The sequence below is a fragment of the Capra hircus genome, chromosome 10, assembly GCF_001704415.2.
Source record: "Capra hircus breed San Clemente chromosome 10, ASM170441v1, whole genome shotgun sequence".
Lineage (NCBI taxonomy): Eukaryota > Metazoa > Chordata > Mammalia > Artiodactyla > Bovidae > Capra > Capra hircus.
In genome coordinates, this window is record NC_030817.1 from 44,480,395 (window position 1) to 44,506,138 (window position 25,744).

Consider the following 25,744-nt stretch of genomic DNA (forward strand, 5'->3'; position numbering starts at 1 on the left):
TTCGTATTAGACAGTGAGAGGACAGATGCACACATTTTTAAATTAAAATACTATGTCAAAAATCCTTAGTAACATTTATCTTTGATCTATAGAACTTCTTGTAATTTCTTTTTATGACATAATTTAAAGGGTCATATTCATTTAAAAGCTTATAATAGTGCAAGAGGAGAGAGATGATCTTTAGAAAAGGTAGATTGAGAAACACTGCAAAAATCAGGAAGATGATTTTCCATTGCAATAATGTTCTTCTTAGGACTCTCATATGTAATTCTAAAATAATTCAAGAGGTATCAATATTTACCTTTCAAATATTTAGTGATTTGCTGTCTAACTTGATTGCCTACTACAGTGAATTTTTAAACACTTACAGTGCCAATGTTCAGATTCTACTCCAGGCAAAATAAACCAGGATCTTTGGAAATAGTATGAACACTTCATAGTGGTGCTTGTGTACTTGATTTTAGATCCCTTCAAGAGGCATATAATGTCAAGTCCCATAATGAGTGATGCTAAGTTTCATCGCCAAATTAAATTGGTAACTACCAAATAAATCCATCTTAAAGGTAAACATATTCTTTGCATTAGCAAGTAATCTGTGCAATAATATTATAGAAACTTGGAAATGTTCTCACCTAATTGTTTTAGAATTCATTGATAATTCTTGCAATATGAGGTTGCAGAGTGATGATTTTTCTAGTTCTAGTATTCTTTTCTAATTTGTTAGCTTGTGTTCTTCTATAAAGAAGGACTTCAACTCCTCCTACTCCTTTCTAAGCATCTGTTTTGGACTCATGGCTTATTTGTCATGTGGGTTACTTTTAGTTTTCCTGTGTCTTTATTTTGATGCTAAAATTGTTATGAGTTTGTAATTGGGGATTACTTCAAGCCAGCTGCTTGTGTCCTTTGCTGACTTTTATTCTATTATAGATGATTAAGAACTTTTTATATATTATGTAAATATATTTTTGCAAGTATTTTTCACAGCTTTCAAACTTGTTATGACATACTTTATAAAAAAATAAATTAGGTAGTTAATGTATCATTCTTTTCCTTTATGTTTTGTTTTGTCTGTAATATTTAGAATAGCATTTCTCTTCTCAAGATCATAAAAGTAGTCACACAATTTTTCATGTTTTCATATTTAAATCTTTGATCTATAGGCAACTTACTTCAATGAAGGTATAAGGAATACGTCTATCATTTTAAATACTGCTAGTGAATTATCCCAACATCATTTATGGATGAATTATCTTTTCCCCACTGATTTTTAAGTGATACTTTTGTCATATAATGAATGACCATATTGCAGGGGAAACAGTCAGGAAGCTATTGTGGTGGTTCTATTTCTGGACTATGATATTGTATTCCCGTGCCAGGGTCAAACTGTTCTTGTTACAGTAGCTTTATAATTTAGTATCTGTAAGACATTTCCCTTCATTTTATTTTAGAATTTTCTTGGTTATCTATTTGTTCATTAAAAAATATATTTATTGTGCACCTACTAGATGCCAGACTCTGTTTCAGGTGTCAGAATAGAAGAAAGACAAAATCCCCACCCTTAGTGAGCTTCATAGCCTGGAGGAGGAGATGGACAATGAGACAACCTTATTAAAGGTTGTAATAAATGCTAAGAAAGAAACAGAAGGGTGTAACAGGGACAGCTGAGTGAGGACGCTGATCAGAGAAGACCTGTCTAAGGCAGGGACATTTGCCAGGATGAGAAGGAGCTGGGTCTGTGAAGGAGCACTCTGGGCAGGAGCACGTGCTAAAGTCCTGTGTCCAGGGAAGTCTCGCCGTGTTCTGGGAACGACGTGAAGGGCCGTAGCAGTGGAGCAGTAAGAAAGAAGACATAAGGTGGGCATTTTCAATTTTCTTCCCCCGCCCCTGCCCTGGATTCACTGTGTGCCCCACTCTGTACCCAAGGAGGTTGACTTCCAAGGACTGTCTCGGTGACTCCCTTGCCCTCTGGTCTCTGGTTGATTTCAGCCACTGGGGACACTTGTAGGAGATGCGTGGAAGGAAGGAAAGTGGTGCCAGGAGATTTATTTCCTTGGCTCCCTCCCGGTCATTAATAGATTGCCTCCTCTCGGCTGCATCCTCGACCGAAGGCCGCAGTCCTGTCAGCTCACACCAGGCTCAGGCCTTAGTGGTAATGTCTCCCACCTGCGCTACACCTCTCCAGGTTGCTCTGCCCAAGCCCCACCCATACCTTTGATCAGACTTAAAGTTTTAGTTTTGGGGGGCTGTGTCAGGTCTTAGTTGCCATGCAAGGGCTTCTCCCTAGTTGTGGCCCACAGACTCCAGAGCGCATGGAATCAGTAGTCCCATGGCATGTGGAATTTTAGTTCCCTGACCAGAAATCAAACCTGCATCTCCTGCACCAGAAGGTGGGTTCACCCACTGACCTCCAGGGAAGGCCCTGACTTAAACTTTTAAAAAACCACTCTGGTTGTTTTGAAATATGAATTGAAGGCTTGTAGATATAGAGCAAGATGAAGACAAGCAGAGAAATCCTATCAGGAAGAGAGCTAAAACCAGGACTGCCTTGAAAATCTTTAATGTATGGTCACTGGCTGAGAAACACATGACTCTGAGCCCCATTCATTCAAAGTTTTTGATAATTATTTATGTTCCAGGCACTATCAATTATGGGTACTCAGGATAGATAGATCAAAAATTAAATAGTATGTCAAAACAGAAAAGTGGCAAGAAATAATGAAAAAGTAGAGCAAGGTAATAGGGTAGGGATACAGGGGTGGCAGACGTAGGTATAATTTTAAATAATCTCTCACAGAGAAGGTGAGACTTGACCTAAGCTCTGGAGGAGGTGAAGAGATTAGCCATGCAGAGAATATTCCAGGCAGAGTAAAGGCGCTCTAAAGGCAGCAGTGTGAGGGCCTGTCTGACCGTGCCTGTGACAGCAGAGGCCAGTGTAGGCTGAGCTCAGGGCCTTGGGGGTGAATGCGAGGGAATGAGGTCAGGGAGGCTACAGGAGTCAGAGGATGCAGGGCTTCCTTGTAGGTTTGTTTGGAGTAGAAGGGGCAGAGAAGAGAGAACTGCTTTCCTCTGTGGGTCAACCCACCCTCTACTTTAGAGAGAGGTATGGCACCCCACTCCAGTACTCTTGCCTGGAAAATCCCATGGACGGAGGAGCCTGGTGGGCTGCAATCCATGGGGTCGCGAAGAGTCAGACACAACTGAGCGACTTCACTTTCACTTTTCCCTTTCATGCATTGGAGAAGGAAATGGCAACCCACTCCAGTGTTCTTGCCTGCGGAATCCCAGGGACGGGGGAGCCTGGTGGGCTGCCGTCTATGCGGTCGCACGGAGTCGGACACGACTGAAGTGACTTAGCAGCAGCAGCAGCACTCTCACACAACCTCCTAGTGCCCACTCTTCCATGATTTATGGGAGGGGAAATCCAGTAATCACTCTTAGTTTCCAGAATGCATGAGTCCTGTCTAATTGTGTTTATGCAATGTCTGACAAGCAGGAAATACTGGCCTCATTCTCCAATGTCTGTAAAATGTTGATATCTGAGGAGAAGAAACCTGAAATTGGACCACTAACCCTTCAGGTGCATGGGCAGCCAAGTCATCCGGGGTCCCCATGACATCAGCCTGCCTACAGGGACGGCTGGAGGATGGGCTTCAGAGCACCAGAGCAAAGCTATTAATTTTCTGCTCCACTAAGATGTTTAATTGTATTTTCAGATACACCTTTAGGAGAAAGAAGAACAATCTCTCTTACTGCTGTCTCTACTGATGGGCAGTAAATTTAAAATAACCCTTTTCTTTTAAAGCCTTTTATTGTGAAAAATTTCAAGCATATACAAAATTAGAGATCAGTATATTGAATCTGTATATGTGTACTCATTACCCAGATTCAATAATGATCAATTAATGACCAATCTTATTTTTTCTATTTAATCTAGCTATATATTTTTTCCTGTTTTTGGTTTTGCTGCCTTTTTTTTTTTTTTTTTTTTGGCTGCACTGAGTGACTTGCAGGATCTTAGTTCTCCCAGCAGAGATTGAACCCAGGTCCCTCAGCAGCGAAAGTGCAGAGTTGTAACCACTGGACAGCTAGGGAATTCTCATTCCTGAGGTTTTAAAGCATATTCCAGGGATGGATATGGGTTGCACACTTGCTATATGTCAGACACTATCCTAGGTGTTTGAATTCAGCAGTAAAAATAATAATAAAATAAAATTCCTGTTGACAAAAATCTCACAGTCTAGTTAGGAGAAAAAGATAACAAAGAAAATCAACAAGTGCATTATATGGTATGTTAGGTGGTAAGTACAATGGAGAAATAGAGGCAGAGGAAGGGCAGCGAGAATGCAGGGACAGTGGCTACCGCTTTAAACAAGGGGGTCAGGGTATGTGTGGTGAAGGTTGGGATGCCTTGCTCAGATGCCACTTCAGAACTGAAAATCTTATTCCCTCAACGGCTGAAATGGAGAAGGCAATGGCAACCCACTCCAGTATTCTTGCCTAGAAAATCCCATGGATAGAGGAGCCTGGTAGGCTGCAGTCCATGGGGTCACTAAGAGTCAGACACAACTGAGCGACTTCACTTTCACTTTTCACTTTCATGCATTGGAGAAGGAAATGGCAGCCCTCTTCAGTGTTCTTGCCTGGAGAGTCCCAGGGACAGGGGAGCCTGGTGGGCTGCTGTCTATGTGGTTGCACAGAGTCAGACACGACTGAAGCAACGTAGCAGCAGCAGCAGCAACTGCTGAAAAGAACCACCTCATCCAGGGTCCTGACTGCTTTCTGGTAAGGCCTATACTCAGTGACTGATCTATTCAGGAGTATAAAGGCCTACATCTCTTGCCCCAACTCTAGACAGCTCTGAAGGATCACCTCATCTTTAGATCCCCTGCAGGGTTGGAGATCTAAAACCTCCATTGATATTGTATCATGGCTCAGTTTCTTCCACTGGCAAATCCTTCTCATTTTTCCCTTCCATAGGTGTTGATTCAAGAGACTATCCTGCATGTTAATCTCCATTTCAGAGTCTATTTCTCAGGGAACTCAACCTGAGACACTAGGCCTTCCCATGTGTCTAGAAGACCATGACTTCTAGCAAAGATATGATCTGTGTTAAGGGATTAAGCCCTGGGACTATTTGGAGGAAGAACATTGCAAGAAGAGAAAACAAGTTCAAAGGCCCTGCAGCAGAAGTAGGCCTGCCGTGTTTGAGGAAGTCAAGAATGGCCTGGACTTCATGCCAGCTGAACACGTGTTAGTACCTTGTGAAGAGCCACAAGGAAGCACATGCTCTCAGTAATTCAGCAAGTCCTAGAATGGACCATATAGAAAGGAATCCTGGTTTGTATCCTTTATCTTCCTTTCCCACAAACCCCAAACCTGCACTACAGAACAGGGAGCAAGCCCAGATAACCCCCTATCCCTAAATCCTGGTGGCACAGAAGCGAGATACAGGACCTACGAGGGTGTAGGGTGGACACTAACTTGAGGAGCCCTTGGGAAGCCTTAGCCCACCTCAGACATGACTCTGACCAGGTAGCAGTTTTGCCCCTGGGAAGGGAGGGAATTAGCAGGGCTGATGGAGAGGGATGATGTCTGGCAAAGTTTGGCTACTTGAGGTACACATGTGGCTTAGGAAAAGGTATCAAGTCTCATGTAAGAGGAACTGTTGTGGATAGATTCATAAGGTGATAAAATTTATTCAACAGACATTAACTGACTCCTTTACAGTACCCTAGGCACTAAGATAGAAAGGTGAGTCCTCATCAGCACCTCCTCTCAAAGAGGTCACAATAAAAAGAAAATATGAACAATGACCATGCACTGTGAAAATCATCTAGAATGGCATTGAGTAGTAGCAGAATAAAAGACAAAAAGCCCTCTCACTGAATTTTCATTCCCTTCTTGCTGACCTTATCACGTTCTATTTTCACATCCCAGAAGATAATTTCGTTTAAATTGTCTGAAACATAATAGAATATTTTTTAGTATACAAAATTATTTATACAGATTATATTGCTTTATTGAGTTTTTTCTGATTGTAAAACCAGTACATACACATGTTGAAAATTCAAGGAATTTACAGCTGCCTAATTAACAAAGAAAAAGTCCTAACCTGGCAACCACTCTAAACATAATCAGTTTACTTCAGTTCAGTTGCTCAGTTGTGCCTGACTCTTTGCAACCCCATGAACTGCAGCACACCAAGCTTCCCTGTCCATCACCAACTCCCGGAGCTTGCTCAAACTCATGTCCACTGAGTCAGTGATGCCATCCAACCATCTCATCCTCTTTTGTCCCCTTCTCTTCCCACCTTCAATCTTTCCCAGGAGCAGGGTCTTTTCCAATGAATTTGTTCTGCGCATCAGGTGGCCAAAGTATTGGAGTTTCAGCTACAGCATTAGTCCTTCTAGTGAATATTCAGGACTGATTTCCTTTGGGAATGACATATGGGATAAACACAATGGGAAATAAAATTTTCAAATCACTATGAACACACACATGTATACATGCACAAAACTTTTATAATACGAATCATACTGCTATCAGGAAACTTGATATTCTTACTCAGTAATGTTTAATCTATCTTAAATACTCATTCTATGATGTAATGAGCACCTGTTGTTTTGTTTGCATTACTCACTCACCCTATTCCTTCTGGGAAATTGCTCTACCATTATTTTTCCAGAGAAAGTCCTTGTATGACTCACTTCTTCTGGTTTAGTCATCATACAAACAAGGTAAGCAAACAGCAGAAAACTTTGCCATCCAGCCACCTTCTCCTCCTTCCCACTCTCAGATTCAGTGCTGGCACTTTGCTCTCTGTAGGTGACCTATCACATTTTGTCATTTGGGCCCATTTTCTTTATTCATATACTTTTTTCATTTCCGCGCTTTCACTTTCCTTGCTTTATTTATTTATGGCTGTGCTGGGTATTCATAGCTGCCCTTGGGCTTTTCTAATTGCAGAGAGGCAGGGCTGCCCTTCACTAATGTAGGAGGCTTCTTCTGGCAGTGGCTTCTCTTGTGCACAGGCTCTTCAGTAGTCGTGACAAACAGGGTTATCTGCCCTGCAGCAAGTGGGATCTTCCCAGCCCAGGGCTGGAACCCATGTCCCTGCTGACAGGTAGATTCACAACCCCTGGACCACCAGGGAAGTCCTCACTTGTTTCAGTCGTCTTATTTGCTCATTTTCATCATCCTTGATTACTTCAACTTCCATCTCCTGGTGAACTTCCAGATTCCACATTTCTCATCTGAGCCCTACCAACAGCCATCTCTAGTGTTGGCATCCTGTGTCAGTCTTTTTAACAGCAATGAATCCAAGCCTATAGCTGTAGCTGTAAAAGCTTTTGCCAGCTCTGTCTCTCTATTCTTAGTCCTTTTGTGAATACCTCTTCTGCAAGACTACGCTTTGGTTAAAAAACTGCTGAGTGGATAATCATGCTGACAGAGTGGCTAACAGCTCTTGAAGGAACTGGCAGCTCCTGGACCTGCAACACTGTCATGATCCTCCAATGTAGGACAGCCATCATGGTCTCAGCATTTGAAGAGCAAAGGTAAACAGACAAGCCTCCATCACTTTGTTCATTTACTTAAGCAAATAGATTTCCAGATACTGCAAGAAGGGCTGAGAAATGAAGAGTGAGCAAGATAAGACCTTTCCTCTTGAAGAGTTCATAGATTAGTGGGATAGACAGATATGTATACAATAAGAAATAAGATTTTATAAACATATGTATAAAACATTTCCTTAGAAAAATATGCACCAAAAGGAAATAGGCCAAAAGTTAGCAGGGATTATCTCTATCAGATGATTTTTCCCCTTTTAGCTTACTGTATTTTTAGATATTTTCCTTCAATGTATATTTATTAATTTTGAAATGAAAAGAATCATGTACAAAGAGCAGCACAATAAGACACATGCTGTATTGGAACTGTGCACAGTATTCTAAAGAAGCAACTAACATGTCTTGGGAAATGAAAAGAAAACTTTACAATATGTTGTACTGATATGTGTCTTTCACAAGCCAAACAAATGCAATGTATGGCCTTGTTTGGATTCTGATCTAAGCAAACCATCTGTAAAAATATTTATAAGGCAAGTGGGGAAATCTGAACTTTGGCTGGATATTTGATGATAGAGAAGTATTATTATTATGAGATATGATAAAGGTATTACAATAATGCTAGGAAAAAAGAACCCTTATCTTTTAGGTAAACATACTGGTATGCTTGTGGGTAAAATGATATGAAGTTTTGGATTTTTACAGGTGAATATAAAATAAAAACAGTGGTCATGATTACTGAAATTGGGTAATGAATTCATGGAGTTTGTTTCAATATTTTTCCTTCTTTTGTGTTTGTCTGAGACTTTCTACAATACAATATACAATAATAACATAAAATTTTCTCTAAACAACTTCAAATATTTCCATCTTCAAGACTAAGCTCAAAAGGCATCTTCTATGGTGAATGATCAATCCATATGTAACACTGATGAAGCTACTGTGCCTTGTATGTTGTTTATTTCACAGTCATGTGATCTGCTTCAATGACACTTGTCTTACAACTTCAACATAGATTTGTTTATATTATTCAATGTTTCTGGTGTGCTTATACATAACAATTGAATATTTAAATTTTTATGATTAAAACAAGAGATCTTCTCTTTGAAACCTTTCCTGATCATTCACTCCATTATTTGTACCCCACCTGAATGCTGCATATACAACAGGGAACCCGTAAACACTCTTGTGTTTATTTGTTCACTTATATTTAAGTGACATCAATGTGTAGCTCATGAAAAGCATTCGGTAAATAGTTGTGGTGGTGCTTGTTATAATCACAGCCATTTCTCCCAGGCTATAAAACCAGCAGTGACTATATCTTACTTATCTTTGTATACTTGGCAATTATCTTAATACCTGGTACATTCTGAGTGCTCAATAAATATCTCTTAAGTGAATGAATGAGTAAATGCAACTTAGGATTACTCTACTCATAGATCTATACTGAGTCTGGTTAAAAAAAAAAAAACATTCATAAGACTGAGAAATGTAAATTAATTCATGCCTTAGAGTTTACCCCATGCTCCACAGTTCATTTGGTCAGAAATGTAACACATTCTTAGATTTAACACTTTGAGTGCAAATGACAGGGAAAAGCCAAATACTTTTTTCATTTTTGGCAAGTAATGCAATGTCCTCAATAGCCATGAAAGTGAAAGTCAATCTACTCTTTGCAACCCCATGGACTGTATAGTCCATGGAATTCTCTAGGCCAGAATACTGGAATGGGTAGCTTTTCCCTTCTCCAGGGGATCTTCCCAACCCAGGGATCAAACCCGGGTCTCTCACATTGCAGGTGGATTATTTACCAGCTGAGCCACAAGGGAAGTCCAATAGCCATCCTTTACCGTATTTGTATCCTGAGACCCTCCCAACTGCAAACATACATTGTGGAGAGAGGCAAGTTAGAGGATGGGACATAGGATGGAGTGGAGCTGAGGGATTAGATCAGAGACAGAGTAAATCTCCATGAATGGCTATTTCACCAAATTTTCGGTAATGTTTCTTAAAAATTAAAAATACTTCATGACTTATTTTTTAGGTTGTGTCAAAACATTCCTGGTATAAAATGATTTGATCAAGGGACTCCCCTGGCTGTCCAATGGTTAATACTCTGTGCTTCCAAGAAGGGGGCAAAAGTTGGATCCCTAACTAAGATCTCACATGCCGCACCATGAAGTTAAAAAAACAAACAAACAAAATGATTTGATCAAGACACGTATTCAACTGTTCTCCATAATTACATTGTAAGGTAAACAGAGCCTGCCACCTGTTTTAAAGAAGAGGAAAATAAGGAAATTTACCCTTCACTTGGATAGGATTTTAAATTGGGAGATTTAATTTTTTCAAATGCGGCCTACTGGGATACTAATGTTATGTCATTACTGCCAATAAAAAACTGTTTCCTTTATTTATTTATTGTAATGTAGAAAAAAATAGCTTTATTGCTTTGCCAGGCGAAGGGGGCATCAGGTGATGAGGGGAGAACTGTGACCTTCTCTGAATGAAGAGTGCTCCAATCAAGTAGTTAACATCTTCAATTTGGTGGGGTTTTTAGTTCTACAGACGATCTCAAATATATTGTTTCCCTTGAGGGGGAAGCTGGACCCTGCCCCCAAGGCTGCATTACTGTTTCTTGAAGTAGGTGCTAGATCCAAAGTATTCTTTAGATTCTTAAAGTATTTGAGTGATATCCAAACTCAAAGCCCTTCAGAATGAAGGAGATTTGTTTGTTAGCTTGGTTGCTTGTTTATTTTTAGGTACTTGAACAACTAACTTGCTCCATGAAAAGCAGGGATACAGAAATCAAAGGCCTGATTGTGCTGAATTCTTCTCTGTGGTCATTATTCAGATTAGTTCCCAGCATGCCACAGTCCAAAGGAAAGGGTCCAAGATCTGTTTAAAACTCAGAGACTAAACAACTTACTCAGCACCCTGCTCACATTATTAGTGTTGCTTGTATTCATTATTTTAAAGTCTTTTTTGATAGCTCTTTTCATGCAATAATCTTAGGCTTCTGGAAATCATCTCAAAATATAGAAAGCACCTCCCTGACCTAGTTATGATGAAAAATGCTTTTCATGACTATCCCGTCTCTTCAAGGAACCTTGGAACAACCAAGTTCTTAAACATAATTGAACCCCAGGGAAGAATTTTACAGAAGTGCAGCTTTCCCCCCGCCTTTCCCCTTTCTTTCTTTGAAGAGGGATTTCCCATGGCGAGAAAGGGAATTTTTTTTAATTGAAATTGGCTCCTCCTGCTGCTCACCTACCCCTGACTATGGAGGATATTCACTCTTAGGGGAACAAGCAATGGGTGTGGGTGGGTGGGTGTGGGTGTGTGGGTGTGTTTTCTGTTTCAGCATCTAGGAGAGTGACTGTGTTGCAGCAATCTATTTGAAAGAATGTTCCCTAAATATCCCAATTTAAAAGACTCTATAGAGCTGAAACAAGAGCACTAAGAGAGCCCTGGTATTGACAACCCAAATCACAAAAGGCACAGCTTTTCTAAGAATATAAGAACTATATCTGTCTTGCTTCCCTGGTGGCTCAGAGGTTAAAGCGTCTGCCTCCAATGCGGGAGACCTGGGTTCAATCCCTGGGTTGGGAAGATTCCCTGGAGAAGGAAATGGCAACCCACTCCAGTATTCTTGCCTGGAGAATCCCATGGACGGAGAAGCCTAGTAGGTTACAGTCCACGGGGTCACAAAGAGTCGGACACGACTGAGCAACTTCACCTTCACCTTTAGGTACAGAAGGTAGAATGGAAAGGACTTTTTGGAGAAGATATCCCAGAATAATCTCAAAGCAGAACCCTCTGCCTAAGGTTATCTAGCTTTCCTTAACAGGAACACAGGCAGAGAAGGCACTTGGTCCCTGAGGTAACATTTACTTGGAAGGTTAGGACAATGATGTCCACGACCCTGACTGCAAGATCAGCCCTAGGACTGCGGCACAGAAAATACGCTAGCCCATCTGTCATCCCTCCCCCTCTTCCATTCGTGGAGGGAATTGGAGTAGCTTTGGAGTTGCTGACGCCATCCCTTCCCGCCTCTAACTCTCAGAGAGCATGCGCTTCCATCCTCACTTCCTCTCAAGGAGGGAGCACGAATAAGGCGACGCCCAAGTCGACCCGCTGCCCGTTCTTGTCACAGGAACTTCAGCACCCAAGGGACGGACAGCGCTCTCCTCCACCTGGAGACCTGAGTCCCGAGCGCCCACTGTCTAATTAATCCCTTTACTCCGGAGCCCGGCAGAGCTCCATTAGACTCGGATCCCCGCCACTAGCCCTCCCCGCGCCCACTCTCCTAGCTTTTCCTGTTTTTACTCCTCCTTTTCATTCATAACAAAAGCTACAGCTCCGGGAGCCCGGCGCCAAGCTGTTTCCGAAGCCAAGCGTGGAAGAATGGGTTTCCTTTGGACCGGCACTTGGATTGTGGTATTGGTGCTCCACAGCAGCCCAATTCAGGCTTTCCCCAAACCGGCAGGCAGCCAAGGTACGTGGACCCTTTTCTTCCCACCTCGCTTCTATTTTGCTACGGAAGGTAAAGCTTGATATAATGCGCGAGCTGTACATCACTGTGCCTTGTTTTCTGATCACATGATATCCATGCACATTGACAAAGAAATCAGTTAGGACTTAGAGCCAGAAGACAAATTTTCCTCACTTTTTAAATGATAGAGCAGTAACATGGGTTGTTTTTTGAAATTGGGAGGGGGTGGCTTTTCCGCCTATTAAAGTGGTTTCATTGTTTGTTTGGTTTTTTCCCTAGTCATCTTACAACTTTTCTCAGATTTTCTGTTCATAACATGTTCAGTGTGTGATTAAAAAAAAAAAAGCTTTTAATTATGCTCTGTCTCCTTGAAAACAGCTGGTAAACCAAGTGTTAGAACTCTGTTAGATTTCTGATCAGGAAAAAAAAGTGTAATTCTATACACTGGGATAATAAGCAAAGGCAATGCTGATAATCATTTTTATTGTATAATCTTATAATTTTTGTTAATATATATTTTTGTTTCACAGTCATCCAAAAATATTTCTATTTTCTTTTTTGAAGATTTTATTTAATGAGGCACATTGTCTTTTGAATACACAATTAAATTTGCATTTGTGTTTATTCTAGACAAACCCCTACACAATAGAGAATTAAGTGCAGAAAGACCTTTGAATGAGCAGGTAGGTCAGAAGTAAATGCGATTTCATTTTATTTTAGTTATTACTATTTAATGTAATCATGCTGTGACCTTTTAGCCATTTGGAATTCACAGACCTCAAAACTTAATAATAAACTGACTGAAATTATGATGGGAAATATAATTTTGGTAATTTCTGTATCCTGACAGTTGAATATAGAGAGTTCTGTATAAAACAAAGAGCTGACTGCATAAAAACCCGGTAAGCTCAACATCACATCCACGCTATCATAAGATTTCTTAATTTATCAGAGATTTATCTTTTACCAATATTACCAGAGAAGAGAATTAATATTTATAGACCACTTGTTCTTTCTTTTATTTCATTTAATCCTTATGACAATACTTTGAGATAAAAATATTATTTACATTTTACAAACAATAAAACTAAATCCCACAAGGATTAAATTATTTAGCTATCATATTTGGTAAGTGGTAGAGCAATGATTTAAAACCAGGGCTATCTCCTGTTTGTTTCACAGATTGCTGAAGCAGAAGCAGACAAGATTAAAAAAACATACCCTCCAGGTAATAAGAAATTAGTTGATGCTAATTTAAATAATGTAGGCTGTGAGAAGCTTAACTAAAATGGATGTGGTGGGCTTGGGGGCTTTTCTTCCAGAAAACAAGCCAGGTGAAAGCAATTATTCCTTTGTTGATAACTTGAACCTGCTAAAGGCCATAACAGAAAAGGAAAAAAATAAGAAAGAAAGACAATCTGTAAAAATTTCCCCAAATGATAATAAATTGAATGTCGAAGATGTTGATTCAACCAAGAATCGAAGACTGATTGATGATTATGATTCTACTAAGAGTGGACTGGACCGTAAATTTCAAGGTAAATGAAGAAAAAGAACTTTTGCTACCTATTTTCTCTAATCTGTAGTTTCCCATTATAGGTAAGAGAAAGTCCTATACTTTGAAAATATCTGTTACACACTCACAATCCTTTATTAGTCCATGTCCAAAATTGAGAAAAGGCCCAAACTTAACTGTATATCATGCACAATTCCAGCACCACAGAAGCCCAGGTTTTATTGTCTCTTTAAAGGGTCCTTTGAGTTCATTTTAACATTCTAATTTATTTTAACTATAAATACAAAATATCATAATTCCCATATAATTAAATCAACAAAATACCCCCCACACACATTCCAAGGTGAAATACTTATTACTCCCTTTCCAGTGTTCTCTTCCTAGCTATAGCCTGTCTCCCTAGGCATTCTAACCTTTCCATGGCTTCAGTTCCCATCTATATCCTGATGTCTCATATCACTAGCCCAGACTTCTCTGAACTACAGACCTATAACTATCTACCAACTTAACATCTTCCCTTTGAAGTCTCAGAAGCAGCTCAAACTTAACATGTCCAATATTAAACTCATAATTTCTGTAAACCTTATAATTTAGCCCTCTTTCCTCTAGGAAAGGCACTACTATACATCCTATTTCTCAAGACAAATCTAGGAGTCAAACCATTATTTTCCTTACCTCTTACATTCTAATCCATCAGTCTTATCAATTTTACTTCTTATGTGTCATCTTAATTTTTTTCCTCTATTACCAATCACCTGCATCCTTTTCCAAGCTCCAATCATATCTCATTTGAACTACAGAAAAATCTTTTAATGGATCTTCCAGCATTCACTGTGACCCCCTCCAGCTTATTCATATAGCAGCCAGAGTGATCTATTCAACACACAAATATGAGCATGGGCACTCTTTGGCATAAAACCTGCTAATAGATTCCCATTTCTCAGGATAAAACCCAAAATCCTTAATGTGTCATCTACAGTCTTACATGGACTGTCTACTTCTCTGGTTTATCCAGCACATGATCTGGTAGAAACCTTGTTTCTTTCCATCATGGCACTGATTGCAGTTTGTAATTTTATATCCCTCAGTGTGACTACTTATGATTTCTCTTTTTCTCCTAAAATAAACTGAAAACTCCCCATGAGAACAGAGAGAATATAGTCCCAGTGTCTGGAGCTCATGAACTGATAAATGAACAAATACACAAATAAGGGAATACATGAGGGAATAAATTAAATATTGTACTGAGGCATTGAGAGCTGCCTTAATTCCTCAGTGTGTCTTCCATTCTGAGTACTGGTTCTTAGGAGTGACTATAGATTTTATTATGTGTCTGAATTCTCTTCCATGGGCCACAACAGAACTATCCTGACTATCTCTGCCAGAAAACAATTACTAATTAGACTTTTATAGGCTATCATAGCCTGAGGAGAATTGTGTTGTATATGTATGGGGTAGGGGAGATGGTCTATATTTTTATACATTTCATGTTGCATACTACATGAAAAAGTTTTTTTGAATTCTTTTTTTAACCTAAAATATTTGGGCTAGCAATAAATAGGTACTGGGTATAGCTGCATGTGAAACAGATTCAACCACTTGGGTGGAGTTGACCATTTAATAAAAATATAAAAATCATCTAATGTTTGTCTGACTGTTTTTTGGTCAGAAGGGTTGTGCATGCAGACAGAGGTAGATCTGTTTGTGATCTGATCACTAACTGAGCAACTTATTTTTAACATTGTTCAGTATTTTATTAACATCCCCAATAGATTCTGAACTATCAAGTGCTAGGCTGATGGCTCTAGGCTTGCCCTAGGGGTCATTTTAAGTCCACTTGAGTATATATAGAAGATTCTTGGAGAGAATGGTTTATGAGTAAATTGTTAATCTTCTCTCATACCCTGGTAATCCTGGAACCAGAAGGTTTGGGACCACCCAGGTGACTAGAGCCTCAGAGACATGCAAACTTTCATCCTAGTAGAGAGGCCGAGGGGCGTAACTTCTGCAGGGCACTTTTATACCTTTAGGAAACCTCTAAATGAGCTTGTGCTGGAGAACCCAACAACTCTCCTTCTTGGTGTTTTCTACAGGATGTGTGAGTTAGGATTTTTCCAAGTTTCTTTTAAGAAATATTGCTTTGGGGCTTCTCTGTGCATTCACCAAACAAATATTCATTGAGAAATTACTAATTAGCAGAGTATGAGCTAGACAGTAAGCTCTGTGTAGTTAGGGACCATGTCTAAACTATTTATCACTGTATTTCCAGTCTTAGCCCCTATTAAGAGTTTAATACTAACATATTGAATAAATGAATGTTAAGTAACATATTAGTTGCTGGAAATTCAAACTCAACTGGGCAGATGATGGGACAAGGCCCTTTTATAGCCACTTAGAACTGGAGCTGCATTAAAAAGTTATAAACGTTGAACTCATGTTTGCTTCCCCTCTGAGGTCTATATAGGAGGGTGAAATACCCTTTCATGAGCAGTAGAGAAGTCATTCTGAGTAATTCTTTCCATTGTGGAGGAGCAGGGGAAATCATGGAAGGCAAGGAGCATTGCCCCGCAGTTCAGCTATTAACCCCGTCTAGCCAAGCTGTACTAGGGGAGATCTGAATTCTTGGCTCCAGAGAATCAAGCAGTGTGGGGAGAAAAGAGGCTACTTTTTTAGAGTCTTGCTAATGTTCTCCCTGTAGTGAATTAAATGAACTGAAAAGCAGCTGTCTCAGTTATTTTCCAGCTTCAGCAGGCAATCACTGTTCTTCCTTTTGCAGATCCCAAGGGATAAATGGGAAGGGAAATAAATTCTTCTGCCTTTCCCTAGACCTGGGCAGTTTCTGCTACGCTTATTCCCCAGAGTCTGACTTCCAACCTACAAATGGACAAATCAGACCTAAGTGACAGCGAAACTCTGCTCTGGAAAAAATGGATGAGGAACCCAATTTTCAGTCAGCCAGGAGGGGAGCTGATTTTACAGAGTTTTCTAAGGGACTTTCTTGCTCGTTAGTCATTCTAGTACATAGGACTCAAAGGCCTTGCAGCTTACTGGTTGGCCTGCGATTCGGCAATAATACACTGTCAGAACACTCCCAGCCCTCCATGAGTAATCACCCTGCTCACTTTCCTAAGCTTCCTTCCAAACAACACAAAGATGATATTCTGCCTAAGGCTGCATACCCTTCCATCTTTGCAGAGTCTGGAAAAATCTATGAATCCCCACGAGCTACAAACGAAAAAGATGAACCAGAATAGAAATATGTACTAGGTTCTTCTTTCTGTGAGTGAATATGTTCACAATTATTTGGACAGAATTTGGCTAGGGATTCAATGTCTATTTTCTCTAGAAGATAACTACAGTTCCTTTATTTCAGGTGCAAATCCACTGTCCATAGTAATACAACTACATTAACTTTCATATGATACTTGGCAATTTAAAAGGTGCTTTTACATCTTACCTCATTTGATCCTCAGAATCCTGTGAAATACATGCTCTTAATAACTTCCTTTATAGTGGTCCAAGAATATATAAATAACAAGAGAAATCACTGGAGCTAAATTTCTGATCTTTCCAAGCTGCCTAGAGGTGACAAGAGGAGTTAAGTGCCTTGTAAACTTGCACATATGACTATCCTCTTCCAGGGGGTATAGATTATTGATGTTCAATTGCTCAGTCGTGTCCAACTTTTTGCTACCGCATGGCCTGCAGCACTCCAGGCTTCCCTGTCCTTTACTGTCTCCCAGAGTTTGCTCAAACTCATGTCCATTGAGTCAATGATGTAATATAGATTGGAAAAGACCAATTGCTTCCCGGGAGTGCTCTGTAGGACATGGTGCCATTCTTCCTTGCCACCAACCCTACTGTATCCTTCCTTTTCCTCAGGATGTGCCCTTGCTTTAGTCTGGAGTGGTACTGCCAAACATACTCCCAGGAAAGCCAAGCATACATGTCTTCAAGCTTCTCTGCAGAGGTTTCCATAGATTTACATATTGTATTGTGCAAATCTGTTACCACATTTTTAAAGTTTAAATTTCAGGGACATAAAAAAGTTCCTTATTCTCTGGAAAAAGGGTTGTCACATTAAGCTGCCTTACATAAAGGCACCCTGATACCTGTTCACAAGTGAACAGTTATTCCAAGTCAGTCACAAAATCTTCAGTACATACTCTTTGATTCTGGGTGTGAGGCAGGTTCCCCCTCCCTCAGCCCAGAAATTTGCCTGCAAAGGGAATACATGTGCCGATAATACCAGTCTATTCCTTGTGTAGAAATGGAATATCAGATTATGTAATATATAGAAGAGTGCGTTGAACAATAAGGCATAGTATCTATTGGTATTTTACTTTTTGTACTATTAGCACTAAAAATGGAGAGGCCTTTTGTGTTGTCTTCAGATCTTCCTTTTATAACCACATAAGAAGCTTTCAGAATTTCCATTACCATCTTAGACTCTGGAAGTCAAATTTTATTTCAAACCAAGAGTTTACATGGACAAAGCCCCACCTTAAGTATATTCCAAACATACCTGAGTGTACAAGATTCGGGTTATAAATCTAATGTAATCCAAGAAACAGGCCTGTGATCACCACAATGTGAAGTTGTGATTGCTCTGTCTAGATGATCCAGATGGCCTTCATCAACTTGATGGCACTCCTTTAACTGCTGAAGACATTGTCCAGAAAATTGCTACCAGGATTTATGAGGAAAACGACAGAGGAGTATTTGACAGGATCGTGTCCAAACTGCTGAATCTTGGCCTAGTAAGTCATATGCATGAGAACAAACCAAATTCGTACAGTTTGGAACATGCTAAGAAGCCAAACCACTTGATTCAGAGAGCCAAATGTTTATAATGTGTCTACTTTATACCAGTCACCATGAGTTTCGAGGACAAGTAAGACTCCATTCTTTCCCTCTAGGAATTTATGGTTTATCAGAGGCGCTAGAGGGCTTCCTTGGTGGCTCAGAGGTTAAAGCGTCAGCCTGCAACGTGGGAGACCTGGGTTTGATCCCTGGGTTGGGAAGATCCCTTGGAGAAGGAAATGGCAACCCACTCCAGTATTCTTGCCTGGAGAATCCCATGGACGGAGGAACCTGGTGGGCTACCGTCCACAGGGTCACAAAGAGTCGGTCACAAAGACTGAGCGACTTCACTTTCACTTTCAGACAAGTACACACATTCTCATACTACAAGTTGTGTAAGAACCATCAGCATGATTTAGTATGCCAGAAAATGGATTATATCCAGTTAAGCAATAAGGAAAAGATTCAGAGGAGGAGGTGTTTGAAGTGAGTTTAGAAGGATGGTTAGGATTTAACCAGCAGAATGTTTTAAATGTGTGAGATGAGAAAGAAATAAGATGTGCAAAGCCGTGCAATGATTAGGAAGCCCTACACAATCCAATCTGACCCTACGCTGCCCCATCTTGGTTCCCAGGCACGTTAACACAGTCCTGGCAGGCTTTAGGAGGCTGCTAAATTTGCAGGTTTCAACAGTTGCCTACCATGACCTGCACCTGAGGGTTGAGAAACAACTTGAGGATTGTTTTCTGTGGGTTCCAACAGTAAAGACTGCCTCTTCCCAGGAGTGTTGGGCAGTCACTGTGACAGTCAGTGCGTACTAGGGGCATAAACAAGGGTTGTTCAGAAGATGGACCAGAATATTCTCTTGTCTTCTAAAAATATGTGTTCAGCTAAAGAGTTTAGTATTTTTAAACCACAAAAATAGAACCAAGTTATATATATTTTGACTTTTTGTAACAGATTACAGAAAGCCAGGCACACACCCTGGAAGATGAAGTTGCAGAGGTTTTACAAAAATTGATCTCTAAGGAAGCCAATAATTATGAAGAGGAACTCAATAAACCAACAAGCAAGACTGAGAGTCAGACTGGGAAAATACCAGAGAAAGTGGTAAGTATATGCAAATACATATGCATCAATTATGTATGTGTGTATACGCGTGTGCATGGATGTGTGTACTTGCATTTGTATATAATTAATACAGTTTAGTTCAGTCTCTCAGTCGTGTCTGACTCTGCAACCCCATGAATCGCAGCACGCCAGGCCTCCCTGTCCATCACCAACTCCCGGAGTTCACTCAAACTCATGTCCATCGAGTCGGTGATGCCATTCAGCCATCTCATCCTCTGTCGTCCCCTTCTCCTCCTGCCCCCAATCCCTCCCAGCATCAGAGTCTTTTCCAATGAGTCAACTCTTCCCATGAGGTGGCCAAAGTACTGGAGTTTCAGCTTTAGCATCATTCCTTCCAAAGAACACCCAGGACTGATCTCCTTTAGGATGGACTGGTTGGATCTCCTTGCAGTCCAAGGGACTCTCAAGAGTCTTCTCCAACACCACAGTTCAAAAGCATCAAGTCTTCAGCGCTCAGCTTTCTTCACAGTCCAACTCTCACATCCATACATGACTACTGGAAAAACCATAGCCTTGACTAGACAGACCTTTGTTGGCAAAGTAACGTCTCTGCTTTCGAATATGCTATCTAGGTTGGTCATAACTTTTCTTCCAAGGAGTAAGCATCTTTTAATTTCATGGCTGCAGTCACCATCTGCAGTGATTTTGGAGCCCAACTTATATTACTTAGTAAAGATTATGTCTTATACTCCAGAGTAAAATAACACAAATTATGTGAAATGGTTATCTCACATATAATTCATATAATCCCAGTGCACTGGATTCAAATGTTTCACAACTCTTGGTATCCAACTTCTGTTCACAGTGGATGCCATCATTTGCCCTCAACACCCCCCCCAAAAAAAACCTGGATTGATTTGATATTTTTCCACACCATCTTTTTTTTAACTTTTTATTTTGTATTACGGTATAGCCGATTAACAGTGTTGTGATACTATCAAGTGGGCAGCAAAGGGACTGCCATACATATACTTGTATCTATTTTCCCCCAAACTCCGCTCCCAACCAGGCTGCCATATAACATTGAGCAGAGTTATCTGTGCTATATGGTAGGTGCTTGTTGGTTATCCATTTTAAATACGGCAGCCCTCACCAACTTTTCTATTCCGCAGAGCTAGTTGCCTCATACTGCCTCTCCATCTACCCTGTGCCCTTCCACCTGCTGCTTCCTCTTTCCATTGACTCAGGGGTCTGTGTCATCCTTTACTGAGACTTGTCATTCCATCATCTTTCATCTCCCTGGACTCCTTACCTCTTCATCTTTTCTTTGGCCTTAGCCAAGCTTCTAAAATCATTCACTCCTTGAATTCTTTTGAACTTCTGTTTGGAGCCAACCATAGGGGGTATAAGAGAATATCAAACTCCTCACCTCTCCTTTCATTTTCTTCACCAGAGTGCCCACACCCCATGACTGCTCATCCCCTTCAATACCCTATCACAGATACAAGGGAAAAGTGGCTTATAGACTTATGGTCCTGTTTTAGGGGAGGCTAGAGAACAGAAATTGGTATGAATTGTTCTGTTTTTACTAGGTAGGTTAAAAGCTCTCCTTTATTCTCCCTACTTCCAATCTCCACCGTCTCTCATCTTTTATAACAGCTTTGGAAGATCCACCTACCATAAAAAATTTTCTAGACTTATCACATAACTCATGGCTTTCACTCAAGCTTACCAGTCTGAAGTAAAACTGACATATCAATTTTCTTCCTTCACTTCCATTTTGTACTCCTTACTTCTCATCTCTAAAATCTCCTTATGCATTAATGAAAACAAAATTATTCTTCCAATAAATATTTATTGAGATACCACCTATGTACCAAGCACTGGGGATACAATGCTCATTTAGAAAGCTATAATCCCTGTTTTCATGAAGCGTAAAGTCTAAAGGAAAAGGTAGATGGTCTTCAAATAGTCATGTATTTTAATTGCAACTGTATTAAATGCTCTGAGAAAAGAAACATGGTTCTGTAAAACCTCATGAAAAAGGAACCTGTCTTGGACTTAGGTTGGGGAGACTTCCTGGAGGAGGTGACTTGAGCCAAAAACTGAAGTTAGGCATTAACTAAACTGAATAGGAATTAACAAGAGCAGGACTTGTTAATAACTGAATAGGAGTTAACTTGTGAACATGAAAGGCAACAAAGAGAAGGATGTGTGGAGTACCCAAATGACTGAAACAAGACAGTGTAGCTACAGCATATTTTTAAAAAAGATAACCTTGGCTACAACGTGGAAAAGGCAGGGATGGAAATACACTGGAAGGTAGTTGTGTACCAGTTAGAAGGGAAGAAGTCAAGGTAGCTTACTAGAGTGGGACAGTGAAGAAAGAAATGTACACATTTGGGATAAACTTAGAAAGTGTGGCCAGTAAGGCTCCTGATGGATCAAATGTAGGGAAATGAAGGGAAAGAGGCAAGCAAAGCTCTTACATTTCTGTCTAGTTCACTAAGTGGAGAATGGATCATTAAGATAGGGAACATTGTCTACACATCAGGTCTGGGAAAAAATCCTGTGTACCCTGCCAGACAGGCCTTAAAATGTCACCCAGGAATCCCTAAGGTATGACGCTCTGCTAGTATCAGATATTGTGACAGGCTTTCCTGTATCTTGGCATCATCCCTTTTGGTAGATTCTAAAACTCAAATTTCCTTTCCTTAGTGAAAGGCAATTTTATGAAAAAACACTCATGAGTATTGGTAAAGGGAAACCTGGCCAGAACAGGAACCTGCCTATTCTCCCTGGAGCAGGATTCAGGGTCTTCAGGTAAAGCACCTGTCTCTAAATCTCAGTGCCCTTCCCATGTGACTTGATGCCCACATTCCTGGAAAAGAGTTTGATCTTGTGAAGGAAGAGGTGTTTGTGCACTTTAAAATTCAACAGCATCACAGACAAGTGTCCATTAGTTCTAACAAAATGTTTATTTTGTACTTATTTCTGCTCCCCTCCCCGCAACTGGAGACTCCAATGGCAGCAATTCAAAATGCTTTTACTAACGGAGAAAATGATGAAACAGTATCTAACACTTTAACCTTGACAAATGGCTTGGAAAGGAGAACCAAAACCTACAGTGAAGACAACTTTGAGGAACTCCAATATTTCCCAAACTTCTATGCACTACTGAAAAGTATTGATTCAGGTAAACATTTTTTTCTGCTCACGTGAAACAGAAACAGTAATTCCAGGAAATGTGTGGGTGGGATTTTTTTCTTCCTGTTTTCAGTTTCTAAATTCAACCGTCAATGGCATATATTATGGCTTTGGGGGAAATGGTTCTCATTGATTTTTTTTTCAAAAGAAGTGTACTAGTCCTGGAAATATTTAGGAAAGGATAATCAGGAAAGGTGGGATTTCTGGATAATTTAATCTTCATGTTAACAGAGGGTTCATTTATTTGTTCAATAAACAGGTATTGAACACATCTTGTGTTTCTGGTATTGGAGAGAACCTTGTACCCATGTAGGGATGAATCAGAGAGTATTCCCAGCCTGACCCAGTTTGGCCAAAGCTTTTATTGCAAATCTCTTTAAGGTTTTATTTTCCTCCTTCAGTAGAACAGTGTATGGAACATAGTTTATTATTTTTAAATGATATAGAATTTTGCTTTTTAAATATTTTCAACTTGTCTTCAAATGAATTGAAGTGAACTAAACATTGGACTAATGAAGGTCAGGAGCTCAAAACACACTTGGGAAATGATTTGCTTTTCTAAAAAATGAAATCTTTAATGTAGTGTTCTCTTTTCTAAGTGCTCCAAAATGAGTTGACTGAAGATTTCAGTTCATGTTTATTTTTGGTTAATCTGCAAGGAGGATAATAATGTGCCAATTTTCTATTGTTGTTATTGTCTAGATAGATGCCCTGTACTGACTTATGGCTTTTCTTCCTCCTGTTTAAAGATTCATCCCCAGACTGAACATTTGTAATAAAGATTTCTGTAATTGTAACATATTTTCCCAAGAAGTGACCTTAGAGTGAGCTTTCATTTCTGGAGAACATCCTTTTGCCCTTCAGTCCCAGACATTGACCAGATGGCACCCAGCCCCCCTGCTGGTGTCTGCAGGGCTTATGCATCTTGAGGGTCCATTCTGAGCCATCTTGCCCTACTGATTGGCAGATACCCAGCTCAGAACCTCTGTCATCTTGGTGAGTCACTTCTTGTCAGTGAAGTGCATCAGCATGATACTAAATATTTTTATGGATATGACCTTGAGAAAATAATGTGACTGCTGAAGTTTTCATTCACCTGGACTTCCCAGGACTTCTCTCCTCCATCTCTTCTCCCACCTTCCCCTCTCCCAAGTTTGTGACTTTTATATGATATTTTTCAGATTCCATCATATGGAATATTTTTTTTTTATTTTATGTGCTTTAATCTTTTCAGTTTCCTTGACCCCATTGCTTCTTGCCCTTATTTTTATTAACTTTTAATTTAAATACTTATATCCATCTATTTCACTCAAGGTCTGAACCAATTGAGAAATAATAAAACAGAAAATGGAAGTATCTTCAATACTGATACAGACTAGGCTGTAGAATGTAGCTTAGTGTGGGAACCAGCAGTGGGCTTGCCTATTCCCTACCCCTCAGTCTGCCTCTCAGAACAGCTCCAGTCCTAGAATAGTTGGAGTTTATAAACCAGGCCTATTTTCCAGGGCCCTGCCTTCCAACTGTTGCAAAGCAGTGGAAAGAAGATTCCAAATGCCCATCAGTCAAGAAATGTAGACTAATGTCTGTTGGCTACCAGCCCCATCTGTGAGAAGGCTGAAAAGTTGGGGGAAAGGCTAGAAGAAGTAGTAGAGAAAATCTTTCATGGCAGCAAAAAGAATAGGGATGCTGTCCTCTAGCAACATAGGTTTTCTTTTCTTAAAAAATGGAAGTAGATTTTTTTTCCTGATTTTAGAATTAATGCAGCCACTGAACTACTATAGAATCACTGGTCACCTTCTTCTATCAAGATACAGAACAGTATGTCAAATATGAAGTTTCCGAGAAACGGCTAACAGTGGTTAATCTCTAGGAAGTTAACCTATAGTGGTTTGCCCATAGGAAGTAAGCGTTGGGGGAGGGGGAAGAAGATAATATTGTGTTCACTTTTTACTTCTGTACCATTGGAATATTTTCATGATTTGTGTATATTCTCTGAAATGAAATCGAGGTTGAAAGCAATATATACTCCTGTTAAAAAAATCAACCTTGAATTTAAAAACTAAACGTACATGTGTGTTCCTATTTCAAATATTAAGCTTGATTAATGAAAAGAGGTCATTCTTGCCCTCAAAAACATATGAGTAGAGAAGGGTTATTGGGTCACCAATCTTCTAACTTTCCTTTGAGTTTCTATTATTCCTGGTTGCAAACGATATCATCTACTCTATCAGTAAAATATTCTAGATTATGGTAAACCTCTTTGGAAAAGTTATGATTACTCATTTGTGAAAAAATTAAGTATGTCAGTACATTGTCCTATATTCCCAGTCAAGACGTGGGCTTTTCATAAATATATTTTAGGTATAAATGGGTTAGCTATAAATGTAGGGAGGACTATTTCAATAAGATGCTGTACTTCATAAATTAACATTAAAAGATGAAACTATATGCCACCATTTAAAAAAAATTGTTTTGTCCTTTTATATAGAAAAAGAGGCAAAAGAGAAAGAAACCTTGATTACTATCATGAAAACCTTGATTGACTTTGTGAAGATGATGGTAAAATATGGCACCATATCTCCAGAGGAAGGTGTTTCCTATCTTGGTGAGAGTCCTATCTCTTTTGTTTTCACAGTGACTAGTTTTCATTGTCCAAAATGAATGAGAGATTTGGGAATAATTATTTTACTAACTTGATCATTTATATCAAAATAGCCTGACTCATTTGGGTTACCAGAATTGCCCAGCTTGACAATGTATACAAATAAAATTAACCTGACATTTTCAATTCTTTATAGATCGAGTTCAACAACAAACATTTCACCTCTGTTATATTCTGTTTTACTAACATTTTCTAATCATTTTCTCAGGGATAAAACTAAAATTTGTCTTTCTTTTTTCAATTGTGTTCACATGGTTGGGAGTAAGCGTCTTGATTTTAACCAGTGGGGTCTGTGTGTGGTGAGCACTGGCCTGGGCAGCAGCAGCTCTGCCTCCTGCTCCCAGCTCTGCCTCCGACCACGTCTGTCATGCCCAGGAGAGCATCCATCTTTCTGGACCTCAGTCTTCTATCTGTGAGATCAAAGA

General features: G+C 39.8%; 1 protein-coding gene across 2 annotated transcripts in view; it reads left to right on the top strand.

The window, feature by feature from the left end:
* Nucleotides 11,645-25,744, top strand: part of SCG3 (secretogranin III) — a 37,585-nt gene continuing 23,485 nt past the window's right edge. The window contains exons 1-8 of one of the 2 annotated variants that reach the window (XM_013967143.2): nt 11,645-12,063; nt 12,691-12,743; nt 13,243-13,288; nt 13,383-13,598; nt 18,194-18,336; nt 19,340-19,489; nt 22,469-22,646; nt 25,146-25,262. In XM_013967143.2, the coding sequence (XP_013822597.2) occupies nt 11,973-12,063; nt 12,691-12,743; nt 13,243-13,288; nt 13,383-13,598; nt 18,194-18,336; nt 19,340-19,489; nt 22,469-22,646; nt 25,146-25,262 (994 nt within the window). In that variant the 5' untranslated portion in view covers nt 11,645-11,972. The remainder of the gene's footprint in view (nt 12,064-12,690; nt 12,744-13,242; nt 13,289-13,382; nt 13,599-18,193; nt 18,337-19,339; nt 19,490-22,468; nt 22,647-25,145; nt 25,263-25,744) is intronic. The other variant, XM_005685771.3, reaches the window with a different exon arrangement.